General features: G+C 47.3%; 2 protein-coding genes and 1 long non-coding RNA gene across 3 annotated transcripts in view; 2 read left to right on the top strand and 1 right to left on the bottom strand.

The window, feature by feature from the left end:
* The first annotated feature begins 891 nt into the window (after positions 1-891).
* LOC114204115 (RAD52 motif-containing protein 1-like) lies at positions 892-10,424 on the top strand. Its single transcript, XM_088028232.1, is given in 8 exon segments — positions 892-987; positions 1,366-1,486; positions 1,489-1,544; positions 4,315-4,437; positions 4,829-4,997; positions 5,977-6,075; positions 8,634-8,719; positions 10,209-10,424. Coding segments are annotated over 8 exon segments (852 nt in total). The 3' UTR covers positions 10,311-10,424.
* LOC114204116 (uncharacterized) lies at positions 3,242-11,371 on the bottom strand. Its single transcript, XR_015769320.1, has 3 exons — positions 10,875-11,371; positions 4,013-4,106; positions 3,242-3,467 (listed from the first exon to the last, which is right to left on the bottom strand). It is a non-coding gene; the product is annotated as an uncharacterized LOC114204116 (long non-coding RNA).
* Positions 11,372-11,451: 80 nt separating this feature from the next.
* The window catches only part of LOC148163406 (leucine-rich repeat-containing protein 37A2-like), a 50,516-nt gene continuing 38,871 nt past the window's right edge, over positions 11,452-23,096 (top strand). Inside the window, exons 1-5 of the mRNA XM_088027069.1 lie at positions 11,452-11,476; positions 12,298-12,413; positions 12,478-12,892; positions 13,501-16,219; positions 18,911-18,982. Coding sequence (XP_087883195.1) covers positions 11,452-11,476; positions 12,298-12,413; positions 12,478-12,892; positions 13,501-16,219; positions 18,911-18,982 — 3,347 coding nt within the window. The remainder of the gene's footprint in view (positions 11,477-12,297; positions 12,414-12,477; positions 12,893-13,500; positions 16,220-18,910; positions 18,983-23,096) is intronic.

Raw genomic sequence — 23,096 nt, forward strand, 5'->3', positions numbered from 1 at the left:
TCAGCAGGGAGTCTGCTTCTCCTTCTCCTTCTACCCCTTCCCCCAGCTTGTGCTCTCTCTCTTGCTTTCTCAAATAAAATATTTTAAAAATAAAAAATAAAAAATAAATTTAAAAAGAAAGAAAAATGAAGGTCATATTTGTAGCATAATAAAATGGAATAGATTTTGTTTTATGAAAAAAAATTTTAAACCCTGATTATATTATCCTTTTCTTGTTTTGCCAAGGACTGGTGAAAACTTCCTAACAGACCAGCACCAGTCTGAAGACCATTGTTTAGAAACCTCAAGAGATGTTTTGTAAGGTCCCTTCTGGCTCAGGCTTTCTAGAATTGAAATAAGGATCATTAGGACCTGTTTTCCCTCTTAGTGTGTTAGTCCTCAAAATAGCTGACTGGGTGCTTAGAACGGCCCTTTTGCAAGGGCACCATGAACTCCAGTGTTGGTGCCCTACTTGGACTCACTCTCATTTTTTCCAAATGTGTACCTCCTTCCCACCCTGCCTGCCAAACTCCCACATCCTCTCATCCCAACAAGCACACTTAAGCAATTCACCAAAATTACGTAGGAAAATCAAGGAACACTTTTTAAGGATTTTGAAGCCGGCTGCTCTAAAGATATCCGTACCCTAGGATCCTGTAAGCTCAGCCTTTGGACTCTATCCTAAAAATACACTTAAAGAGAAGCACTAAACACGACTTCGAGGTGGTGGGGCTGCGGGAGGGGAAGTAGTCAGAGACCCGCCCAGAGTGGGAGGGGCCGGGAACAGCCCTCGCCCCACTCGCGCTGGGCTGGTCCCGCCCCTCGCACGAGCCCTTTTTTAAAAAGCGCGGGCGCGCCTTGCGCAGGCGCACTGGTACTTGAACTTAGCCGCGCATGCGCAGTGGTGGTAGGATGGCGGGATTGGTCTCGTTTGCGGTTCCCAACGGAAGCGACAAAACCTTGCTGGTGTGGGAGCTGAGTTCTGGGCCCACGGCCGAGGCTTTGCCTGTGAGCCGAGTCAGGGAGGGAGGGAGGGAGGAGAACGTCGTATGTCCTCCTCACACCCCCCGTGACTGGGAGCCCTGGAGTCTGGCCTTGGCATCTCACGCGCCTGGTAGTCTCCGCGGAGACGAATCTTATTTCTAGAGGGGACCTCAGCAGTCTTGTCAGCCCCAACAGATTTCTGAGAGGTAACTCTCAACAGCCTGCACATGTTGCCTTCTAATGCTTCTCGAATCTTAGGATGTCAGAGGGAGACCTGTTCATGAAATGAGAAGTGCTTGGGGTTGTATGTGCAGAAGGGTTTAGGGAATATAAGGGAACGGGCAGTTTTGGTTTCTGGACGTGAAATTTCATGCACTTACTTGGCGTGGGACCACCCCACAGCATTCTCTGTTCACAGTTTTCTCCCAGTTTGGCCTTCTGTATTCGGTCCGCGTCTTCCCAAACGCTGCAGTTGCCCGTCCTGGTTTCTATGCCATCATCAAGTTTTATTCAGCAAGGGATGCTCAAGAGCTCAAACGGCATGCCACGAGAAGCATCTTTTTCAGAATTCTCCAGTGAAGGTGGGTCCAAATACGAAATTCCTAACTCCACTGGGACGGAGTGCTGAATTCCGTTATAATAGACTAGCATTTGTGCAGCACTCTGATTTACGGAATCCTTTCAGATGCATTGCTACATCGATCCTCCGGTCTCCCTGGGTTTTTGTTTGTTTTCTTTTTTTAGCCGAAGAAACTCGAACTGTAGGTAGTTAAGTGACTTACTTAAGGTTCATGATAATAACTGGAAGCTAGAGATTCCAAACCCCAACTTACTGTTGTTAAATCCCGTGGCATTTTATCCTGCCCCTTAATTTAAGAAATCTTAACAGGAAGAGCCTTGCTTATATTTACTATTATGTGGATTTAAAATGACAAACTCTAGGGGCGCCTGGGTGGCTCAGTCGGTTGAGCATCTGCCTTCGCCTCAGGTCATGATCCCCATCTGGCTCCCTGCTCAGCGGGGAGTCTGCCTCTCCCTCTTCCTCTTCGCTCTTGTGCTCTCTATCTCTCATTCTCTCTCTCAAATAAATAAATAAAATCTTTAAAAAAATAAAATGACAAATTCTTTCATCTGTTGTATTTATAAAGGATGCTTCATCGTCATTATCATCATCAGTCTCAAACTGCCTATTCAGGACTCCCTTCAATTCCCAGGAAATGGTTAAAACATTCTTTAATGCACTACAGGAACTTTATTCCATACTAACCGTGCTGTCCATTTTACTTTCCCAGAGCCCCAGAATTATATTTCTGTATGTGCCTCAGTTCAATCACCATTTCTTTATCAAGGACCATGTCATTTCCTCTGAATAAGTGAGTGAGACTTAGATTTCCAAACCTTTCACTTTGTAATTGTATGTCTTTATCAACCTTCTCTAACTGGCTTCTTAATCTGGCTACTTCACACTGACGGGCTGCCTATTCTTTTTTTTATAAGATTTTATTTATTTCTTTGACAGAGAGAGAGATTGTGTACAAGCAGGGGGAGCGGCAGGGAGAGGGAGAAGCAGGCTCCCCGCCGAGCAGAGAGCCCAACGTGGGGCTTGATCCCAGGACCCTGGGATCGTGACCCGAGCTGAAGGCAGATGCTTAATCGACTGAGCCACCCAGGCTCCCCACGGGGCTGCCTGTTCTTATCATATGCCTTTCCTTATTGATTTAACCTTGATTGAATCTGAGAACTCTGCTCAGATGTGACTCTAGGTATACTACCTACTTGTTCAACACCCTCTTCAATCTTGGCTTCACTCCCTGTGATTGAAATGATGACCTGTCAGACATTCTTTAGTTTGCAAACTATGGTCTGCCTGTTTCTAGCCTGTGAAAAGTTCACCTAGCCCCTCAGATATTATAGATTATGAAACAATTACTTTGTATCAGTTGTAAGAAATGAGGTTTTTGTCTCTCATTGGACATTAAGATCATTTCGTAAATTTAGGTTTTGAGATTACTGAGAGTGATGAAGGAAATGTTCTACAAGTCAATATATAGTTGACAGCAGAGCGTATTCATATTAGATCTCTTTTCTTTATTTAACACAGAACCTTGGGTTACTACCCCTGCTTTCCAAATTTGTTATCCAGTTTACTTATATGTTCTTTTCTACTTTGGCAACTACATATAGTTCCTGGTTGGGTTTGTTGTTGTTGTTGTTTGCCTTTTTAAATACAGGAAAAAGAATAATGTCTTAAATAAAATAAATCAAGGAAAGGCCTAAGGCATTTGAGAGAGTTTTTTTCAGTAGCATGAAGGAAAATGGTTGGCAGCAGGAACTGGCAAGCTTTCCCAAGGTGACAACTATTTCTCTGACGGAGAGGCTCGGGGCCCTTCTGAGGCTTCCTTCTTGTCCAGAACAGCTCCACTCTGCCTCGCCATTAGCCTCCCCTGCAGCACTCAACATTTACAAGTTCATCTTCATTTCTTCTTCCCAGCATGCAGCTTCAGCTGGAGAAAGTAATTTTATTTTCTTATCACTCGTTCTTTCATTTGTTCACTCAATCAACAACAGAATGTGCTCGGTTTTAGGAATGAGAAAAGAGTGAGAGATGGTTCCTTCAAGCACGTAAGGAGCTTATAAACTAGTGATAGAGGAAGATGCACGAACAAATCAATAAAGAATTAATAGTGCTGTGACTTCATTTGCATTATTTGAATCTTTATGAATATATTACCATACTACACCCTGCTTAGAGTTGAAGTAGACATTTAAGATAGAACATTTAAGAAATTCACCATAGAGCGTAAGTTAGACTGGAAGTACTTGCATTCTCAAAGAAGCTTATTAATGCAAATGAACCTCTAGTTGTTTAGTTGCTTATAAAATTTATAGAGGTATGTATATTCCTTGTTCTAACAGGTTAGTAACTTGGGGAGGAGGGTGCTGCAGATTAAGGTCCTACCTCCGTGTCATCCATCTTGTCTGCTCTGCAGGTCGTATTCTCAAACAGGAGCTACAGGATGGGAAAACAAAAACAATTTCCTTTGCTCACCTACATAATTTGCTTCTGGAGGGCTTCCTTAGTTGCTTTCATCATCACTCTCACCACGAGAGGTCAGGGAAATCTTCCAATTCAATCAGAAGCCCTGGAAATGATGCAGAAAAGGACCGTACCTTAAAAATAATGAATACCATTTATTTAGGGCTTACTATGAGCTCATTGCTTACAATGATGTTTCCTTTTTAATCTTCACAGCCAGTCTCTGAAGTAGGTACTGATCAACCTCAGGTGTACCCAAAATAAGCCTCTGTGGCGGGTTGTGCTATTTTTCAGTCTCTCTCTTATGTCTTTAGGTTCGTCTTGGCACCAAACATAAAGCAGTTCAACATCAGGCCCTTGCCCTAAATAGCTCCCAGTGCCAAGAATTGGCAAATTATTATTTTGGTTTCAATGGATGGTCAGAAAGGATCATCAAGGTAAACTTTATAGATTTTCTTTGGCTAATCAGACTCATTTCAACATTGAAATCCTGGACTTCAGAGAGGAGAGAAGTGGGTGTGGGGAGAAGATGTGAGAGGCTTCTAAGTGGAAGGACCTGAGCATCGGCCTGCCACCTAGAATTAATAATACTTTCAATGACTTGGGTAGTGATGTCCATAATTTTCGCCAGTATTTGTAGGGTATAGATTAAAAAAAACTAGTTTTCTGTATTTAATAATTCATTTGCAAGTCTTACTTGATTTTGAAGCTATAGGACCTCAACTGTTAGCTGGGTTTACTGGAGTTTAGTTTTTATTTCTAATAACAAAACATCTTGAAGTCTATGTTGAGATCCTAGGAAGGACCTTTAATTTAAAATCCTAACAGCTTCAGGATCTTTCTGACCTTGAAGAAAGAGAAAATAAAGATGCTATGGTACCACTTCAGAAGCAGAGCCTGAAATTCTTCTGTGCTTTAGAGGTGGTGTTGCCATCCTATGAGTGCAGGAGTCCTGGAGTTGGCATGGCCGAGGAGCCTTTGGAGAAGCTGGAAGAAGGTCTGTTTACGGTGGGGGTGGGGGTGGACTGGAGTGGAGGTAGAATCTCTCTTTCTTTCTGAAACTCATCTTTTCAGATATATCATCAAGCCCTCCCCTTGCTGAGCTACTAAAACCCTGGGCAGAGCTTTTCTACCGTACAATACAGGTTTTTATCATACACAATACCTAAAAGAACTTAGCTTTAAAATTCTAAAACTGACTTTCTGCCAGGAAGTTTAGGAAGAGGGAAGTAATGTTTTTCCCATTTTTGGTTAAGAATCTGCCCTGTGCTAAAAAAAAAAAAGAAGAAGAAGAATTTGCCTTGTGCTAAGATAGTCCTTTAAATACAGATCTCTTGTAGCCTTCAATGATCCCAGCAAAATCATCATCTAAAGATTTAAATAAACTCTTGTGTAAATGTTCAGTCCTTTGCCTCCTATAAAGGGCTGGTGTGTAAAGAATCAAATATAGATTCCTAGAAAAGGTATTCCAATTGGTACTGGTTTTTCCCAGAGTCCGTAGCACTTAGGCTTAGGGTTTTAAGGCAGAGGCAGGGCTGTTAGCAAATGGAGGGGAGTAGGTTCCCATGGGTGATGCTCAGGAAAAGACCAGGTCATGTGTGCTACCACCAAATCTTTCTCACTCTGTGATTCCAGCCCTTGATGCCCAGGAGAATAGGCAGGGTCTGTAGGATTATAGTTTCAACTTGTCCATTTGAAATCTGTGAGTGATGTGAGATTTGTGCCACCTTCTTGGCTTGCATCTCCCTTCTGGTACTTCAGGAACTTCTGGGGTAGATCAGGGCAGTACAGTTGTGCCCGGCCAGGATATACCTACAGCAGAGCCATTCCACCAAGTGCTTGTGTTGTGCCTGCCCTTAGTTGCTAAGATAATGATCTAAGAATCATGGATGCACTTTCATATTTAAATATATAACATAAAAATCAGTTATCATTCAGCTAGGTATTTTAAATCCATTTGTTTTGGTTGAATTGAGGGCCATTATCAGTTCTGATGAAAAGGAAAACAACCCAGAAGCTTGCTATTCAGAAGGCTGTGTCAGATGCATTCCAGAAACTGTTGATTGTGGTTTTAGGTAAGACTTTCTTGATTGTCCTTTACTTTTTTCTTTCTTTTCTTTCTTTCTTTCTTTTTTTCTTTCTCTTTCTTTCTTCCTTTCTTTCTTTTTCTTTCTTTCTTTCTTTCTTTCTTTCTTTCTTTCTTTCTTTCTTTCTTTCTTTCTTTCTTTCTTTCTTCTCTTTATTTCTCTCTTGATTTCTTTCTCTTTCTTTCTTATTGTTCTTAAAGAACTTCAGTTTCCACGAGCAAATAAACTCATTTTGAGAAGTTAGTTGGATGAAAACACTTCACATTCTTTTATTCACCAAATGCTTTCTAAGCAGCAGTCTCAAATTTGTTCTTCGTAGCATTTGTGAGGAAAAATGACAGTAAGTATTATTGTCCCCAGGGTATAGATATACAGTGACTTGCCTCCACATAGAAAGTGCTTGACCCAGTGTTTCTTGATTGCTTGCCCATAACACAAAGTAGTATAGTGATTATAAACTTTAGACATCTGTTGTTGAGTCCTAACTCTGTCTCTTAGATTTCTGACGCAATTTTAGGTTTTATAGTCAAATTTGAAGGTATTTAGTCTCTCTAAGCTGCAATTTCTTTATCTGCACAATAAGGTTAATAATTCAGCTTACCTCATGGGAGGTATAGTAAGAATAAATGAGATGATGAATATAAAAAGCTTAGAACTATCTCTGAAACGTGGTAAGCAGACAAAATATGTTAACATATCATTATTATTTTCCTGTTGGAGAATTTATTAGATTATGCTTTTGGAATCAACTCAGTTTCAGTTTTTGTTTCTGGCACTGACATATTGGGTGACCATGATTCTTATGTAATGATCAGCTACATTTTTGTGAACCTTGAAAGTGGCCATCCTACTGAATAATGTTGATTGTATTCCCTATGGAGTTCTACAGTGGTATGAATGTTACAGGCTGTGCTCAAAGGAATTTTTATTTTTTTAAAATATTCTTTTATTTTAAATAAAAGAGGGAGGCAGGGGAGGAGTAGAGGGAGAGGGAGAGAGAGAATCAATCCAGGCTCGAAGGAAATTTATTTTATTTTATTTTATTTTATTTTATTTTATTTTATGTAAAAGAGGGAGGCAGAGGGAGACAGGGGAGGAGGAGAGGAAGAGGGAGAGAGAGAGAGAGAGAGAATCTTAAGTACGCTCCACACCCAGCATGGTGCCCCATGCAGGGCTTGATCTCACAATGCTGAGATCATAACCTGAGCCGAAATCAAGAGTGGGACACTCAACCGACTGAGCTACCCAGGTGCCTTTTTTTCTGGAAATTTTATAATTAGTAGAGAGTCCCCAAACAGTTGCTCCCCTGCCTCAGAGCCTTGAGTCTTAAAGACTAAGAAATCCTAGCTAAGTTTCCCAGAGGCCTTATTTGCTTTAAGAGTTGACCCTGGATTGATCTCAGGTTTCCAGCCTGGGCAAGTCTTCCCGTGAAGACTGACTTCCCTGGTCATCAGGTAGACTCTCCATTAGCTGTCAATTCTGAATGACAACCTTTAAGAACCAAACTAAGCGTTTGGGTTGTTGACCTCTCCATAATATGCCATGGTAGCCCTTGTACACATTCAAAATTCCTTAGACTAAAAAGTCTTGTAGCTCTAGTTTGCCTTAAGGTAAATTGTATTGTCTCTAAGTTACACGGGCCTGTTTCTGCCAATAAAGTGTTCAAATGCATGCCCTGCCCACCCCCTTCCAAAGCATTGTTCATTGTATCTGGTGGGATTTTGGTTCCCAGGGAGTAGATACTTGCCTTGTTTCTAATGTGAAGTATCAGCCATAGTCCAGTGGTCTCTATTCCAGGTTTGAACTCAAATTTACCCCTACCTAATGTCTTACTGTTCAATCATACTATGATTGAACATTTTTGCTTCCACAGTTTTAACTTCCTATGTCATTATTCCTTAGTTCCTATCTCTGAGATCATAAAGTTTTTTTAACCACATGGTTGATAACTTCATATATATTTTTTCACAAATAGTTATGATAGTGATGGCTGGGTGGCTTAGTCAGTTAAGCGTCTGCCTTCCGCTCAGGTCATGATCCCAGGGTCCTGGGATGAAGCCCTATGTCGGACTGCCTTGCTCAGTGGGGAGTCTGCTTCTCCCTCTCCCTCTGCCCCTCCCCCCTGCTCGTGTTCTTTCTCTCAAATAAATAAATAAAATCTTTTTAAAAAATAGTCATGATAAAAACTGAAGCTTGAGATGAGAAAACTTCTGGGAAAATGCTTTTATTTTCTGCTTTTAGAAATCAAAAGAATGTCTCTGGGGCATCTGAGTGGCTCATTTGGTTAAGGTCTGCTTTCGGCTCAGGTCATGATCCCAGGGTCCTGGGATTGAGCCCCTCATCAGGCTCCCTACTCAGCAGGTTGCTTGCTTCTCCCTCACCCTCTCCTGTTCCCCCTGCTTGTGCACTCTCTCTCTCGAATAAATAAATAAAATAGTTTTTAAAAAATCAAAAGAATGTCTAATTACTGGGTGCTATCCCAGTTATATACAGCAAGTTTTAGAACAAGAAAAATTTTGATATGCTACTTGTTAACTTTATTTCAGAAAGTGGTAAAATAGCTGTGGAATATAGACCCTGTGAAGAGATTACAGATGCCAGAACCGAAGAGGAGCTACAGGATTTAATTCAAGTATGTGGAGATTAGAGCTCGAGGGTTCCACAGCCAGTGTAGCCATAATTTAAAGCAACCGGCAGGATTTGGAAGACTTTGGCACGTACAGTTCGCTCTATCATCCTTTGGGAAATGTAAAACTCTGAAACTGCTTTTGAGTGCAGAGAGTTTCTGGGGCTTTTCCTGAAGTCCTGGCCCTTGGCTCTGACCCCTTATTTAAAATTTGGAGAGCAAATTGCATCAGAATACTCCCACTGTTGTGGACATAGGAGAGGACACAGCCTTTTAGAGCTCCCCTCAAACAGAATCTCAGGGATTTGGGAACAGAGTAACTCTGACCTTAAGTGAGATTATGCTACAGTGTTTGAAAACCATTAGGCCTTTCAAATAAGGTGTATTACCCAGATGTCAGCATCTCATACATATCTTGTATGAAATATTTTACTGAAGAACTTTTCTGTAAATCACTTCTATCAATGCCCTGAATTAGGGATTAAGTTGCCAAAGTAATTTCTAAAAGAAGATATTAACGTACTGCATATAGAATGTTTAAAAAAAAAAGAGGAGAAAAGAATGTGTTTCGTGTCATTGAAAACTGAATTTGGGGCTGGATTTCTGATGATTTAACTCACTCCAAAGTTGCAAAGTTTGTTTGTTTTGAAGGGAAGAGTGGAGAAAGGAAAGATGGTTACTTTCTGAAAAAGTATTTGAAGGTTTTTTTTGTGCAAAATAGTTATTTTAATTCAATTTAAATCAAGCCAGTCAAGGGAACTTCAGACTTACCCAAGTTTACACTTTAAGAAGTCTAGCTTTCTGTGAAATGTGAGAGAAAGAGATTCTGTATTGATGCTAAAGATTTCAGAAACCTGATTGTAACAACAGATCCATTCCTAAATAAGGCCAGTCTTGGAATCAGTTCCGTTTAAAAACCATTACTATGTGCTAGACGCTGGGAATAAGATAAAACCCTTCTCTCTTACAGTTTGCGTGCTAGAGCTTGTGCCAGACCATAAACAAGGACTCAAATAAAACAGATCGTAAAAAGGGCTGTGAAGGATGTAAACTGGGTGCTAGTTACACTCTTTCAAGAAAATTGTTTAGCATGCTAACTTGAACATCCTAAGTGCCTTCTCCATGTGAACAAACAGGGTCAGACCTCTGAAAAGCGGTGTTGTTACTTCTTCTAGACTGACGGCTGTGTTGAGTCAAGGTGGAATGGGGCAAGTTTTCCCATACCAGTGTAAATAGAGGGCTATTCTCTTGGTTTCAGACCCTCATTCCCAGAATGAAATGCTCACCTGCCCCCCCAGCCCTCACCCCAAAACCCCTCCTACAGAAATTTGGGAGCCATCACTGATTCAGTGGTAGGCACCCTCCTCCTAACAGAGTGGCGACTTAACACTCAGACATGCATATTGAGAATTTAGAGGAAATGGCAACATTTTAGAATAACTATCTGTAAAATGTGTTCCCTTCCCCACTGCCCTGACTGACGCTTATTCTGCAGGTCAGCTACTTTTCTTGGAAGCAGGATGGCCAAGGGGAGGAAGAGTGTCTCTCGGATTTAAGCTTTGAAGAGGCCGAGTTCAATCCGTCAGAATTGGACTAGCATTTTTTAATTTCCGGGGACGCCAGGTCCTGCGGTGTCCCTGGGAAACTGCAACTCCCCCCTCCCACCTCAGAGCCTCTGGAGTCTGGGGCCATCCTGCCTCGCTGTGAGCAGCAGGAGGTGATTGTGCCCTTTGTAGGGGGAAGGGAGGCTTGGGCCCCGGTGATTCCGGAAAAAGGGCTCGCTCCGAGGGGCACGGTGCCCGTCTGTGCCCAGCTAATAAAGGTGTCATAAATAAAGGGTGGGACATAGGCAGGGGAGGGGCTCGCAGTTGTTAACGGTGCGCGCATCACGGGGCTGACATAACACTTCGACTCCCACTCGCGCGCAGCGGGAGATCCCCGAGGTGGCTGGGCACACTCCAGTCCAGCTGGAGGTGCCGGCTTGGCCAGCAGAGCTCCCCGAGGAAGCTGGGCCCATCCCAGCCCAGCTGGAGGTGCCGGCTTGGCCAGCAGAGATCCCCGAGGAAGCTGGGCCCATCCCAGCCCAGCCGGAGGTGCCGGCTCAGCCTGCGGAGCGCCCGGAGGAGGCTGGGCCCACCGCAGTCCAGCTAGAGGCCCTGACCTGGTTCAGTGCGCCCCAGAGCCTCCGCGTGTCATGTCCCGGCTGCGCCTCTGGGTCCCGCTGCTCCTCCTCACGTGGCAATCGTGTCTGCTGGTCCAGGCAGCTCAGCCTCCGGAGTGGGCCCTGGACCCTGCCCAGCTGACCGCCGACCTCCTGGGGCCCACTGAGCCCTGGTCTTCGCACTCCTATGAATTCCCGCCCGAATCGCCCCAGGTATTTACACCCCCAGCAGAGGCGGGGGGCTTTCATTACTTGGGGTCCTCAGCTCCAGCCCAGATGTTGGCCCTGCCTAAGGAGTTGACTGAAACTTTGGTTCCGTTTCCGGACACGGCTGAGCCAGCAGAGCGCCCCGAGGAGGCTGGGCCCACCATAGCCCAGCCAGAGGCCCCGGCTCCGCCTGCAGAGCGCCCAGAGGCGGCTGGGCCCATCCCAGCCCTGCCAGAGGCCCCGGCTCCGCCTGCAGAGCGCCCCGAGGAGCCTGGGCCCGCCCCAGCGCAGCCGGGCGTCCCGGCTGCGCTGGCAGAGCGCCCAGAAGAGGCTGGGCCCGCCCCAGCGCAGCCGGAGGCCCCGGCTCCGCATGCAGAACGCCCCGAGGAGCCTGGGCCCGCCCCAGCGCAGCCGGAGGCCCCGGCTCCGCCTGCAGAGCACCCCGAGGACCCTGGGCCCACCCCAGTGCAGCCGGAGGCCCCGGCTCCGCCTGCAGAGCGCCCGGAGGAGGCTGGGCCCACTCCAGCGCAGCCGGAGGCCCCGGCTCCGTCTGCAGAGCGCCCCGAGGAGCCTGGGCCCGCCCCAGCGGAGCCGGAGGCCCCGGCTCAGCCAGCGGAGCGCCCCGAGGCGGCTGGGTCCGCCCCAGCCCTGCCGGAGGCCCCGGCTCCGCCTGCAGAGCGCCCGGAGGAGGCTGGGCCCACTCCAGCGCAGACGGAGGCCCCGGCTCCGTCTGCAGAGCGCCCCGAGGAGCCTGCGCCCACCCCAGCGGAGCCGGAGGCCCCGGCTCAGCCAGCGGAGCGCCCCGAGGCGGCTGGGTCCGCCCCAGCCCTGCCGGAGGCCCCGGCTCCGCCTGCAGAGCGCCCCGAAGAGGCTGGGCCCACCCCAGCCCAGCCAGAAACCCTGGTTCAGCCTGTAGAGTGCCCCGAGGCGGCTGCGCCCACCCCAGCCCTGCCAGAGGCCCCGGCTCCACCTGAAGACCGCCCCGAGGAGGCTGGGCGCACTGCAGCGCAGCCAGAGGCCCCGGCTCCGCCTGCAGAGCGCCCCGAAGAGGCTGGGCCCACCCCAGCCCAGCCAGAAACCCTGGTTCAGCCTGTAGAGTGCCCCGAGGCGGCTGCGCCCACCCCAGCCCTGCCAGAAGCCCCGGCTCCACCTGAAGACCGCCCCGAGGAGGCTGGGCGCACTGCAGCGCAGCCGGAGGCCCCGGCTCCGCCTGCAGAGCGCCCCGAGGAGGCTGGGCTCACCCCAGCGCAGCCGGAGTCCCCGACTCAGCCAGCGGAGCGCCCCGAGGAGGCTGGGCCCACCGCAGCCCAGCCAGAAACCCTGGCTCAGCCTGTAGAGCGCCCCGAGGCGGCTGGGCCCACCCCAGCCCTGCCGGAGGCCCCGGCTCCGCCTGCAGAGCGCCCCGAGGAGCCTGGGCCCGCCCCAGCGCAGCAGGAGGCCCCGGCTCCGCCTGCAGACCGCCCCCAGGAGCCTAGGCCCGCCCCAGCGGAGCCGGAGGAGGCCCCGGCTCCGCCTGCAGAGCACCCCGAGGACCCTGGACCCGCCCCAGCGCAGCCGCAGGCCCCGGCTCCGCCTCCAGGGCGCCCTGAGGAGCCTGGGCCCGCCCCAGCGCAGCCGGAGGCCCGGGCTCCACCAGCAGAGCGCCCCGAGGAGCCTGGGCCAGCCGCAGCGCAGCAGGAGGCCCCGGCTCCGCCTGCAGAGCGCCCCGAGGAGCCTAGGCCCACCCCAGTGGAGCCGGAGGCCCCGGCTCCGCCTGCAGAGCTCCCCGAGGACCCTGGGCCCTGCGCAGCGCAGCCGGAGGCCCCGGCTCAGCCAGTGGAGCGCCCCGAGGAGGCTGGGCCCACCGCAGCCCAGCCGGAGGCCCCGGCTCCGCCTGCAAAGCGCCCCGAGGAGGCTGGGCCCACCCCAGCCCAGTCAGAAACCCTGGCTCAGCCTGTAGAGCGCCCCGAGGCGGCTGGGCCCACCCCAGCCCTGCCGGAGGCCCCGGCACCGCGTGCAGAGCGCCCCGAGGAGGCTGGGCCCACCCCAGCGCAGCCAGAGGCCCCGGCTCAGCCAGCGGAGCGCCCCGAGGAGGCTGGGCCCACCGCAGCCCAGCCGGAGGCCCCGGCTCCGCCGGCAGAGCACCCCGAGGACCCTGGACCCGCCCCAGCGCAGCCGGAGGACCCGGCTCCGCCTGCAGGGCGCCCGGAGGAGGCTGGGCCCACCCCAGCCCAGTCAGAAACCCTGACTCAGACTGCAGAGCGTCCCGAGGCGGCTGGGTCCACCCCAGCCCTGCCGGAGGCCCCGACTCAGCCAGCGGACCGCCCCGAGGAGGCTGGGCCCACCCCAGCCCAGCCAGAAACCCTGGCTCAGACTGTAGAGCTCCCCGAGGCGGCTGGGCCCACCCCAGCCCTGCCGGAGGCCCCGGCTCTGCCTGCAGAGCGCCCCGAGGAGCCTGGGCCCGCCCCAGCGCAGCCGCAGGCCCCGGCTCCGCCAGCAGAGCGCCCCGAGGAGCCTGGGCCCGCCCCAGCGCAGCCGGACGCCCCGGCTCCGCCTCCAGAGCGCCCCGAGGACCCTGGGCCCACCCCAGCGCAGGCGGAGGCCCCGGCTCAGCCAGCGGAGCGCCCCGAGGCGGCTGGGCCCGCCCCAGCCCTGCCGGAGGCCCCGGCACCGCGTGCAGAGCGCCCGGAGGAGGCTGGGCCCACCCCAGCGCAGCCGGAGGCCCCTGTTCCGCCTGCAGAGAGCCCCGAGGAGGCTTGGTCCGCCCCAGCGCAGCCAGAGGCCCCGGCACCGCCTGCAGAGCGCCCCGAGGAGGCTGGGCCCACTGCAGCCCAGCCGGAGGCCCCGGCTCCGCCTGCAAAGCGCCCCGAGGAGGCTGGGCCCACCCTAGCGCAGCCAGAAACTTTGGCTCAGCCTGTAGAGCGCCCCGAGGCGGCTGGGCCCACCCCAGCCCTGCCGGAGGTCCCGGCTCCACCTGTAGAGCGCCCCGAGAAGCCTGGGCCCACCCCAGCGCAGCCGGAGGCCCCGGCTCCACCTGCAGAGCGCCCCCAGGAGGCTGGGCCCACGCCAGCACAGCCGGAGGCCCCGGCTCAGCCAGCGGAGCGCCTCGAGGAGGCTGTGCATTCCACGGCCCTGCAGTGGACTCTGTCTCTTCCAGAGGACCCCGAGGTGACACTTCCACATCCAGAGCAAGTTCAGGCTCAGCAACCACATTTGACTGAAGTCACAGCTCAATCTTTAGACCTGGAGCTTACCGTAACTCCAGAACCCACTACAGAGTTTGAACATTCTACAGCCCTGAAGAAAGCTACAGCTCCTCCAAAGGACCTCGAAGTGACATTTGCACACCTAGAGCAGGTTCAGACTCAGCATCCAACTTTGGCTGAAGTCACAGTTCAACCTTTGGACCTGCGGCTTACCATAACTCCAGAATTCACTAAGGAGACTGAACTTTCTCTACCTATGCGGGGGACCCCAAGTCAGCCTCCAGAGCCACCTAAGGAGGTTGTTGTAGCTCAGTCTCCAGTATATCAGGAGGAGATTGTTCAGACACTAGGTCAAGATCAAGCTCAGCATCCATCATCACCCAATGTAACAGTTCAACCTTTGGACCTGGAGCTTACTGTAAGTCCAGAACCCACTAAAGAAGTTGAACAGTTTACAACCCTGAAAAAGACTACATCTCCTCCAAAAGACCTTGAGGTGACACTTGCACTTTCAGAGCAGGTTCAGTCTCACCGTCCAACCTTAAATAAAGTCACAGTTAAACCTTTGGACCTGGAACTTACCATAACTCCAGAATCTGCTGCCGAGGTTGAACCTTCTCCAGCCATGCCTGAGATCCCAGATCAGCATCCAGAGCTGACTAAGGAACTTGTATCCCAACCTCACACATATCAAGAGGCAGCAGTTCCAACACCACATCAGGATCAAGCTCAGCATTGGTGGTCACCAAATGTGACAGTTCAACCTTTGGATCTGGAGCTTACCATAACTCCAGAATCTACTACAGAGGTTAAAGAGTCTACAACCCTGCAGCAGACTACAACTCCTCCAAAGGACCTTGAGGTGACATTTCCACAGTCAGAGCAGGTTCAGGTTCAGCATCCAACCTCAAATAAAGTCACGGTTAAACCTTTGGACCTGGGGCTTACCATAACTCCAGAACCTACTACAGAGACTGAAACTTCTCCAACCATGCAAGAGACCCCAGCTCAGCCTCCAGAGCCACCTAAGGAGGTTGTAGTTCAATATCCATTTCATCAGGAGGTGACAGCTCCACCTCCAAGTAAGGATCAAGGTCAGCATCCAGCATCACCCAGCACCACATTGCATCCTGTGGACTTGGGGCTTACCATTACTCCAAAACCGATTACAGAGGCTGCACGTTCTACAACCATGAAGAAGACTATCGCTCCTCCTCCAAAGGACCTTGAGGTGACACTTGCCCATCCAGAACAGGTTCAGAGTCAACATCCAAACCTGACTGAAGTCACAGTTCTACCTATGGACCTGGAAATCACTGTAACTGCAGGATCCGATATGGAGGTTCAACCTTCTCCAACCTTGCAAGAGACCCCAGCTCAGCCTCCAGAGCCACCTAAGGAGGTTGTAGTTCAATATCCATTCCATCAGGAGGTGACAGCTCCAACTCCGAGTAAGGATCAAGGTCAGCATCCAGCGTCACCCAGCACCACAGTTCATCATGTGAACTTGGGGCTTACCATTACTCCAGAACCTATTACAGAGCCTACACATTCTACAGCCACGAAGAAGACTATAGCTCCTCCTCCAAAGGACCTTGAGGTGACACTTGCCCATCCAGAACAGGTTCAGAGTCAACATCCAAACCTGACTAAAGTCACGGTTCCACCTATGGACCTGGAAATTACTGTACGTCCGCAACCGGAGTCATCTGAGACAGTTTTTCCCCCAACGACCCAGCGTTCAGTGCTGCATTTTGTAAAATATACCCCAGAAAAGTCATACGCAACTTTAACTGAGCAACCGGAAGAGAATGCTACCACGAACATCAACATATGTGAGCTCTGTATCTGCAAAGATGAGACGCTGTCGTGTACCGGTTTCAGCCCAAAGCAGAGGCTCCACAGAGTGCCTGTGCCAGAGCCCAGCACCTACAATGGCACCTTCACCATCTTGTAAGTATTGCCTTTCCTCATTTGTTCTCTGCCTCCTGCTTGCCATGGCAGCCTTTTCTTCGAGGTCTTCCTGGGCCTTCCTCATCTCCCCAGCCCATGTTGACTTTCTGTTTTTACCTTTTCTTTGTCAGCTGTCCCTTATCTTTGTTTTGCTTTTTGCTATTATTCCCCCTTCTCCAATCTTTTACTTGCAATTGTCCTTATTCCTTTTTCTTATCCAGTTTTTTATCCCCATCATTTCATTCCTTAACCTCTACTCTCCCATATTTGCTCCATCCTCTTTATAGCAACATGTCCTTCTCTCCATCTCATTGGAGGTGATACAACAAAGTGGTTAAGAGTAGAGATTCTGGAACTAGACCACCTGGGTTTGAACCGAGGTCTGTCACTTAATAGCTTTTGATTCAATTTCCTTTTCCGTAAAATGCGAATTATGATAGTTACCATCTCTTGGGCTTATTGTGAGATTTAGATGAGTTAATACAGGTAAAGCACTTATATTGGTGCCTAGCATACGTATGAGTGTTATCTCTTATTATTTGACTCCTCAGTCATGTTCAGAACTCATCTTTGTCCCCTGGCCTTCTATATATAGCACCTATTTTGTGCCCAGCCCAGGACTCAGTATTGTGGGATCCATGAGAGTATGACATTGTCTTTAGAACGTGAAATGATAGGTGGGAAGAAAGGAAACAGGCATAGAAAGGGAGGTGACCTATGATTAAGTACAGACCATAGGTGCTGTAATTCACCAGAATCTGTAATCGGTAGAGCGTGGAGGTGAGGGAGAACTGCAGGGATAAGCTAAATCTGTAATCAGTAGAGTGTGGAGGTGAGGGAGAGCTGCATGGATAAGCTAAAACTTTAGCTGAGACTTAAAGAGTGGCTATGATTTGTTAAATAGAGCAAAAATAGGGAGTATAGTCTAGGCAAAGTCTGCAAGACCGGCTGCAAGACCGATCAGGAATTAAGAATTAGGTTAGGACGCTGTGAAAGATAGGACTGTGAAAACCCTTGACTATCATCTAGAGGGGTTTGAAAGTTACACTCTGAGATACAGAGAGTCACTGAAAGTTTTCCCACAAGAGATACATATCATTAAAACAAGAGGATTGTTTTTTTTTTAATTTTTTTATTGTTATGTTAATCACCATATATTACATAATTTGTTTTGGTGTAGTGCTCCATGATTCATTGTTTGTTCATAACACCCAGTGTTCCATGCAGAATGTGCCCTCTTTAATACCCATCACCAGGCTACCCCATCCCCCTACCCTCCTCCCCTCTAGAAACCTCAGTTTGTTTTTCAGAGTCCATCGTCTCTCCTGGTTCGTCTCCCCCTCTGACTTACTCCCCTTCATTCTTCAAGAGGATTGTTTTTGATTCCCGATGTAGAGCGATCTAGAGAGGAAAGCTTGATCTAGGGAGACCAGATAGAATGCTCTAGCAAAAGCTGGGAGTAAAATGACAAGGGGCCGGATCAGAGTGGCTGTGATAGGAGTAGAAAGAAAATCCTGAGAGCACCGCAAAGGAAGAAGCAACAAGACTGAGTAACTGATGAGAGTAGCGGGTAGGGTGTGTCCAGAAAAGAGAAAAATGAAACATGACTCTCGAAGTTTTTGTCCTGGATGAGCAGTACAATGGCGGAAGAACAGGTGGAAACACAGCAGTTGGGAAGGAGAGCCAGCTTGAGGGAGCTAAGTTCAGCTTTAGGCATCTTTTCTCAGGGAACATAAAGCAACCAGAAGGTTTCTGGTTCCTGGAAATGGCCACTAGGCAGATGGGCAGATGGTTACCTGTTTTGCCTTCTTTTCTGACTCCCCTAGAAAAAAATGTGTCTATAAACTGAATAGGTAAGTTGTTGCTGAGGAAAGCTAAAGGTAAAAATACATAGAGTTAGTGGATGAAACGGAGTCTCCGGCATTTCATGGCTTCTTTTAAACACATGCAATTCGTGGATACACTCTCACTGGGGTTTTGTTTGTTTGTTTGTTTGTTTGTTTGTTTCTAAATGGCACAAGCATATAGGATAAAATGTAAAAATCCCACCCCACCCTCCCTACCACCTGTAAGATAACTCCTGTTACCATTTCAGTGTGAGTCCTTCCTTCCCATCGCTTTCCTTTGCAATTTTTCCCCTAATGAGGTAATACTTCTATTCCTTGCTCAGTGATTTGCTGCTTTTCCTTATGTAGTACGTCTAAGAAATCTCTCCATATTAGTTCCTCTAATTTCTAACTTCCTTTATCCGAACAGCTGAAGAGGTTTCAACAGAGGGCACTGAGCCAAAGCTTTGGTGATGCCTGGCTTAGGGTTTCTTTACCTTTGTTTGCCTATAGTGATACGTTTTTGCCATGTTTCTGTCGAATTATTATTTTCTCACTGATTTACGAAGGAGCCATTTTGGACACATCAGTGATTTTGGAAAAAACACTTATAGTCAAAGTAATTAACTGGCAATATCTGTCCAAGATAGGAAGTTCAGGTTCTAGGGAGATACCTTGTTTGCGCCAGCAGCCCCACATCATCTCTTCCTTAATTGCGCAAACTGGGATGCCGATAGCTGTGGAAATTAGAATGCTGGTATTTTCTGCATTTGAATATTCCCCACAAGGTTCCCAATGCTTCTTTTACTTACTCTGTTCATTCTTTTCCTACCTATTCAAGGATCTGAACTGTGTTTCTTTACAGAAATTTCGAAGGAAATTCTATTTCTTACATTGATGAAAATATATGGAAGGCATACCGTTGGGCTGAGAAACTGTGAGTATATTCTCTCCAAAGACAAATACAAAAAACTTAACTGCATTCTAAGATCCTTCTTGGTCCAGAATTTGGAAGTCAGTAGCTCTGAGGAAAGGTATTTCCCCCTCCATATCGCAATTCAACCTCTATCGATTGTAATTCAGTGTTTATTTTAAAAGTTAAATTTGGCAGGCTCTCTTTAAAATTAGAGTCAATCTAAACTTCTGTTCCATTAGACAAGGAATACATGATTATATTCTCAATATATAAAAATGAAAGAATATAGCTATAGAGTGAACATCCTCCTTGTGTTCTGATCCCCCACCGCTGAGATAGCCACTACTCTGGATTTCATATATGTCCTTCCAGACCTTTTTCCATGCATTTGTCTACATACATATGTATAGACAACAAAATAGGTTTGTTGTGTCATTTTCTTTCTTTCTTTCTTTCTTTCTTTCTTTCTTTCTTTCTTTCTCTTTTTTTTACGTAAGTGGTAACATCCTACAACTCGATTCTTTTGCTTCATGGTAGGTCTTAGATTTCTTTTCTTCTAGTACATAGGGAGTTACCCCATTCATGTAAACTCCTGCGTAATATTCCGTAGTATGAATGTATTACAATTTAATAATTCCCCTATTGATGGATGTTTAGACTGTGTCCGGTTTTCTTGTCACACGCATTGCTGCAGTGAACCACCTCATCCATGCATCTCTGTGTACACGGGCAAGGATTTCTGTGGAATAGAGATCTAGAAATGGAATTGTTGGGATGAAGACTAGGTAGATGTCCAATTTTAATTGCCCTCAAAAAAGCTGTGCCGACTTACACTCCAACGCATAGACCATGACAGCATTCACATCCTCACACCCCTCCGCCACTGGATATTCTCCATTTCTTGGCTGATCTGATGGGTGAATAAAAGGGGTCTCATCTGAATTTGAAGCTTTCTGATTACTTGTAAATTTAAATATCTCTCTTTGTTTACTGAACATTTGTATTTCTTATCTGAATTTTTTGTCCTTTGCCAACTTTTTGTTATCTTTTTTTAATTGATTTGTAGAAAAAGTCAATGTAGACACAAATGATTTTGGAAAAAAACATTACACTCAAAGCAATTAACTGGCATTTTTCATGACAGCTTGTGTATCGTATCATTAGTTCAACTTGAGTAGATAAGTCATAAATGACTCCTGAATTAGTAATAAAAGACATAGTAGTCATAGTAATCTTTTTTTTTAAATTGTTTTTATTATGTTAATCACCATATATTACATAATTTGTTTTGGTGTAGTGTTCCATGACTCATTGTTTGTTCATAACACCCAGTGCTCCATGCAGAATGTGCCCTCCTCAATACCCATCACCAGGCTAACCCATCCCCCCACCCTCCTCCCCTCCAGAAACCACAGTTTGTTTTTCAGAGTCCATCATCTCTCCTGGTTCGTCTCCCCCTCTGACTTACTCCCCTTCATTCTTCCTCTCCTGCTATCTTCTTCTTTTTCTTTTTTCTTAAAATATGTTGCGTTATTTGTTTCAGAAGTACAGATCTGTGATTCAACAGTCTTACACAATTCACAGCACTCACCGTAGCACATATCTTCCCCAATGTCCATCACCCAGCCACCCCATCCCTCCCACCCCCCACCACTCCAGCAACCCTCAGTTTGTTCCTGAGATTAAGAATTCCTCATATCAGTGAGGTCATATGATACATGTCTTTCTCCGATTGACTTATTTCACTCAGCATAACACCCTCCAGTTCCATCCACGTCGTTGCAAATGGCAAGATCTCATTCCTTTTGATGGCTGCATAATATTCCATTGTGTATATATACCACATCTTCTTTAGCCATTCATCTGTCGATGGACATCTTGGCTCTTTCCACAGTTTGGCTATTGTGGACATTGCTGCTATAAACATTGGGGTGCACGTACCCCTTCGGGTCCCTACATTTGTATCTTTGGGGTAAATACCCAGTAGTGCAATTGCTGGATCGAATGGTAGCTCTAATTTCAACTGTTTGAGGAACCTCCATACTGTTTTCCAGAGGGGTTGCACCAGCTTGCATTCCCACCAACAGTGTAGGAGGGTTCCCCTTTCTCCACATCCCCGCCAACATCTGTCGTTCCCTGACTTGTTAATTTTAGCCATTCTGACGGGTGTGAAGTGGTATCTCATTGAGGTTTTGATTTGGATTTCCCTGATGCCGAGCGATGTTGAGCCCTTTTTCATGTGCCTGTTGGCCATTTGGATGTCTTCTTTGGAAAAATGTCTGTTCATGTTTTCTGCCCATTTCTTGATTGGATTATTTGTTCTTTGGGTGTTGAGTTTGATAAGTTCTTTATAGGTTTTGGATACTAGCCCTTTATCTGATATGTCATTTGCAAATATTTTCTCCCATTCTGTCGGTTGTCTTTTGGTTTTGTGGACTGTTTCTTTTGCTGTGCAAAAGCTTTTTATCTTGATGAAATCCCAATAGTTCATTTTTGCCCTGGCTTCCTGTGCCTTTGGTGATGTTTCTAGGAAGAAGTTGCTGCGGCTGAGGTCGAAGAGGTTGCTACCTGTGTTCTCCTTTAGGATTTGGATGGACTCCTGTCTCACGTTTAGGTCTTTCAACCATTTGGAGTCTGTTTTTGTGTGTGGTGTAAGGAAATGGTCCAGTTTCATTCTTCTGCATGTGGCTGTCCAATTTTCCCAACACCATTTGTTGAAGAGACTTTCTTTTTTCCACTGGACATTCTTTCCTGCTTTGTCAAAGATAAGTTGACCATAGAGTTGAGGGTCCATTTCTGGGCTCTCGATTCTGTTCCATTGATCTATGTGTCTGTTTTTGTGCCAGTACCATACTGTCTTGATGATGACAGCTTTGTAATAGAGCTGGAAGTCCGGAATTATGATGCCGCCAGCTTTGCTTTTCTTTTTCAATATTCCTCTGGCTATTCGGGGTCTCTTCTGGTTCCATACAAATTTTAGGATCATTTGTTCCATTTCTTTGAAAAAAGTGGATGGTATTTTGATGGGGATTGCATTGAATGTGTAGATTGCTCTAGGTAGCATTGACATCTTCACAATGTTGGTTCTTCCAATCCATGAGCATGGAACGTTTTTCCATTTCTTTGTGTCTTCTTCAATTTCTTTCCTGAGTATTTTATAGTTTTCTGAGTACAGATCCTTTGCCTCTTTGGTTAAATTTATTCCTAGGTATCTTACGGTTTTGGGTGCAATTGTGAATGGGATTGACTCCTTGATTTGTCTTCTCTTCTGTCTTGTTGTTGGTGTATAGGAATGCCACTGATTTCTGTGCATTGATTTTATAGCCTGCTACTTTACTGAATTCCTGTATGAGTTCTAGCAGTTTTGGGGTGGAGTCTTTTGGGTTTTCCACATACAGTATCATATCATCTGCAAAGAGTGAGAGTTTGACTTCCTCTTTGCCGATTTGGATGCCTTTGATTTCTTTTTGTTGTCTGATTGCTGTGGCTAGGACTTCTAATACTATGTTGAATAGCAGTGGTGAGAGTGGACATCCCTGCCGCGTTCCTGACCTTAGGGGAAAAGCTCTCAGCTTTTCCCCATTGAGAATGATATTCGCTGTAGGTTTTTCGTAGATAGCTTTTATGATATTGAGGTATGTACCCTCTATCCCTATACTCTGAAGAGTTTTGATCAAGAAAGGATGCTGTACTTTGTCAAATGCTTTTTCTGCATCTATTGAGAGGATCATATGATTCTTGTTCTTTCTTTTGTTAATGTATTGTATCACGTTGATTGATTTGCGGATGTTGAACCAGCCTTGCAGCCCAGGGATAAATCGCGCTTGGTCGTGGTGAATAATCCTTTTAATGTACTGTTGGATCCTATTGGCTAGTATTTTGGTGAGAATTTTTGCATCCATGTTCATCAAGGATATTGGTCTGTAATTCTCCTTTTTGATGGGATCTTTGTCTGGTTTTGGGATCAAGGTAATGGTGGCCTCATAAAATGAATTTGGAAGTTTTCCTTCCATTTCTATTTTTTGGAACAGTTTCAGGAGAATAGGTATTAATTCTTCTTTAAATGTCTGATAGAATTCCCCTGGGAAGCCATCTGGCCCTGGGCTTTTGTTTGTTGGGAGATTTTTGATGACTG

The sequence above is a fragment of the Eumetopias jubatus genome, unplaced genomic scaffold (assembly GCF_037043125.1).
Source record: "Eumetopias jubatus isolate StellerSeaLion01/CBP00866 unplaced genomic scaffold, mEumJub1_p1.0 scaffold_10, whole genome shotgun sequence".
NCBI lineage: Eukaryota > Metazoa > Chordata > Mammalia > Carnivora > Otariidae > Eumetopias > Eumetopias jubatus.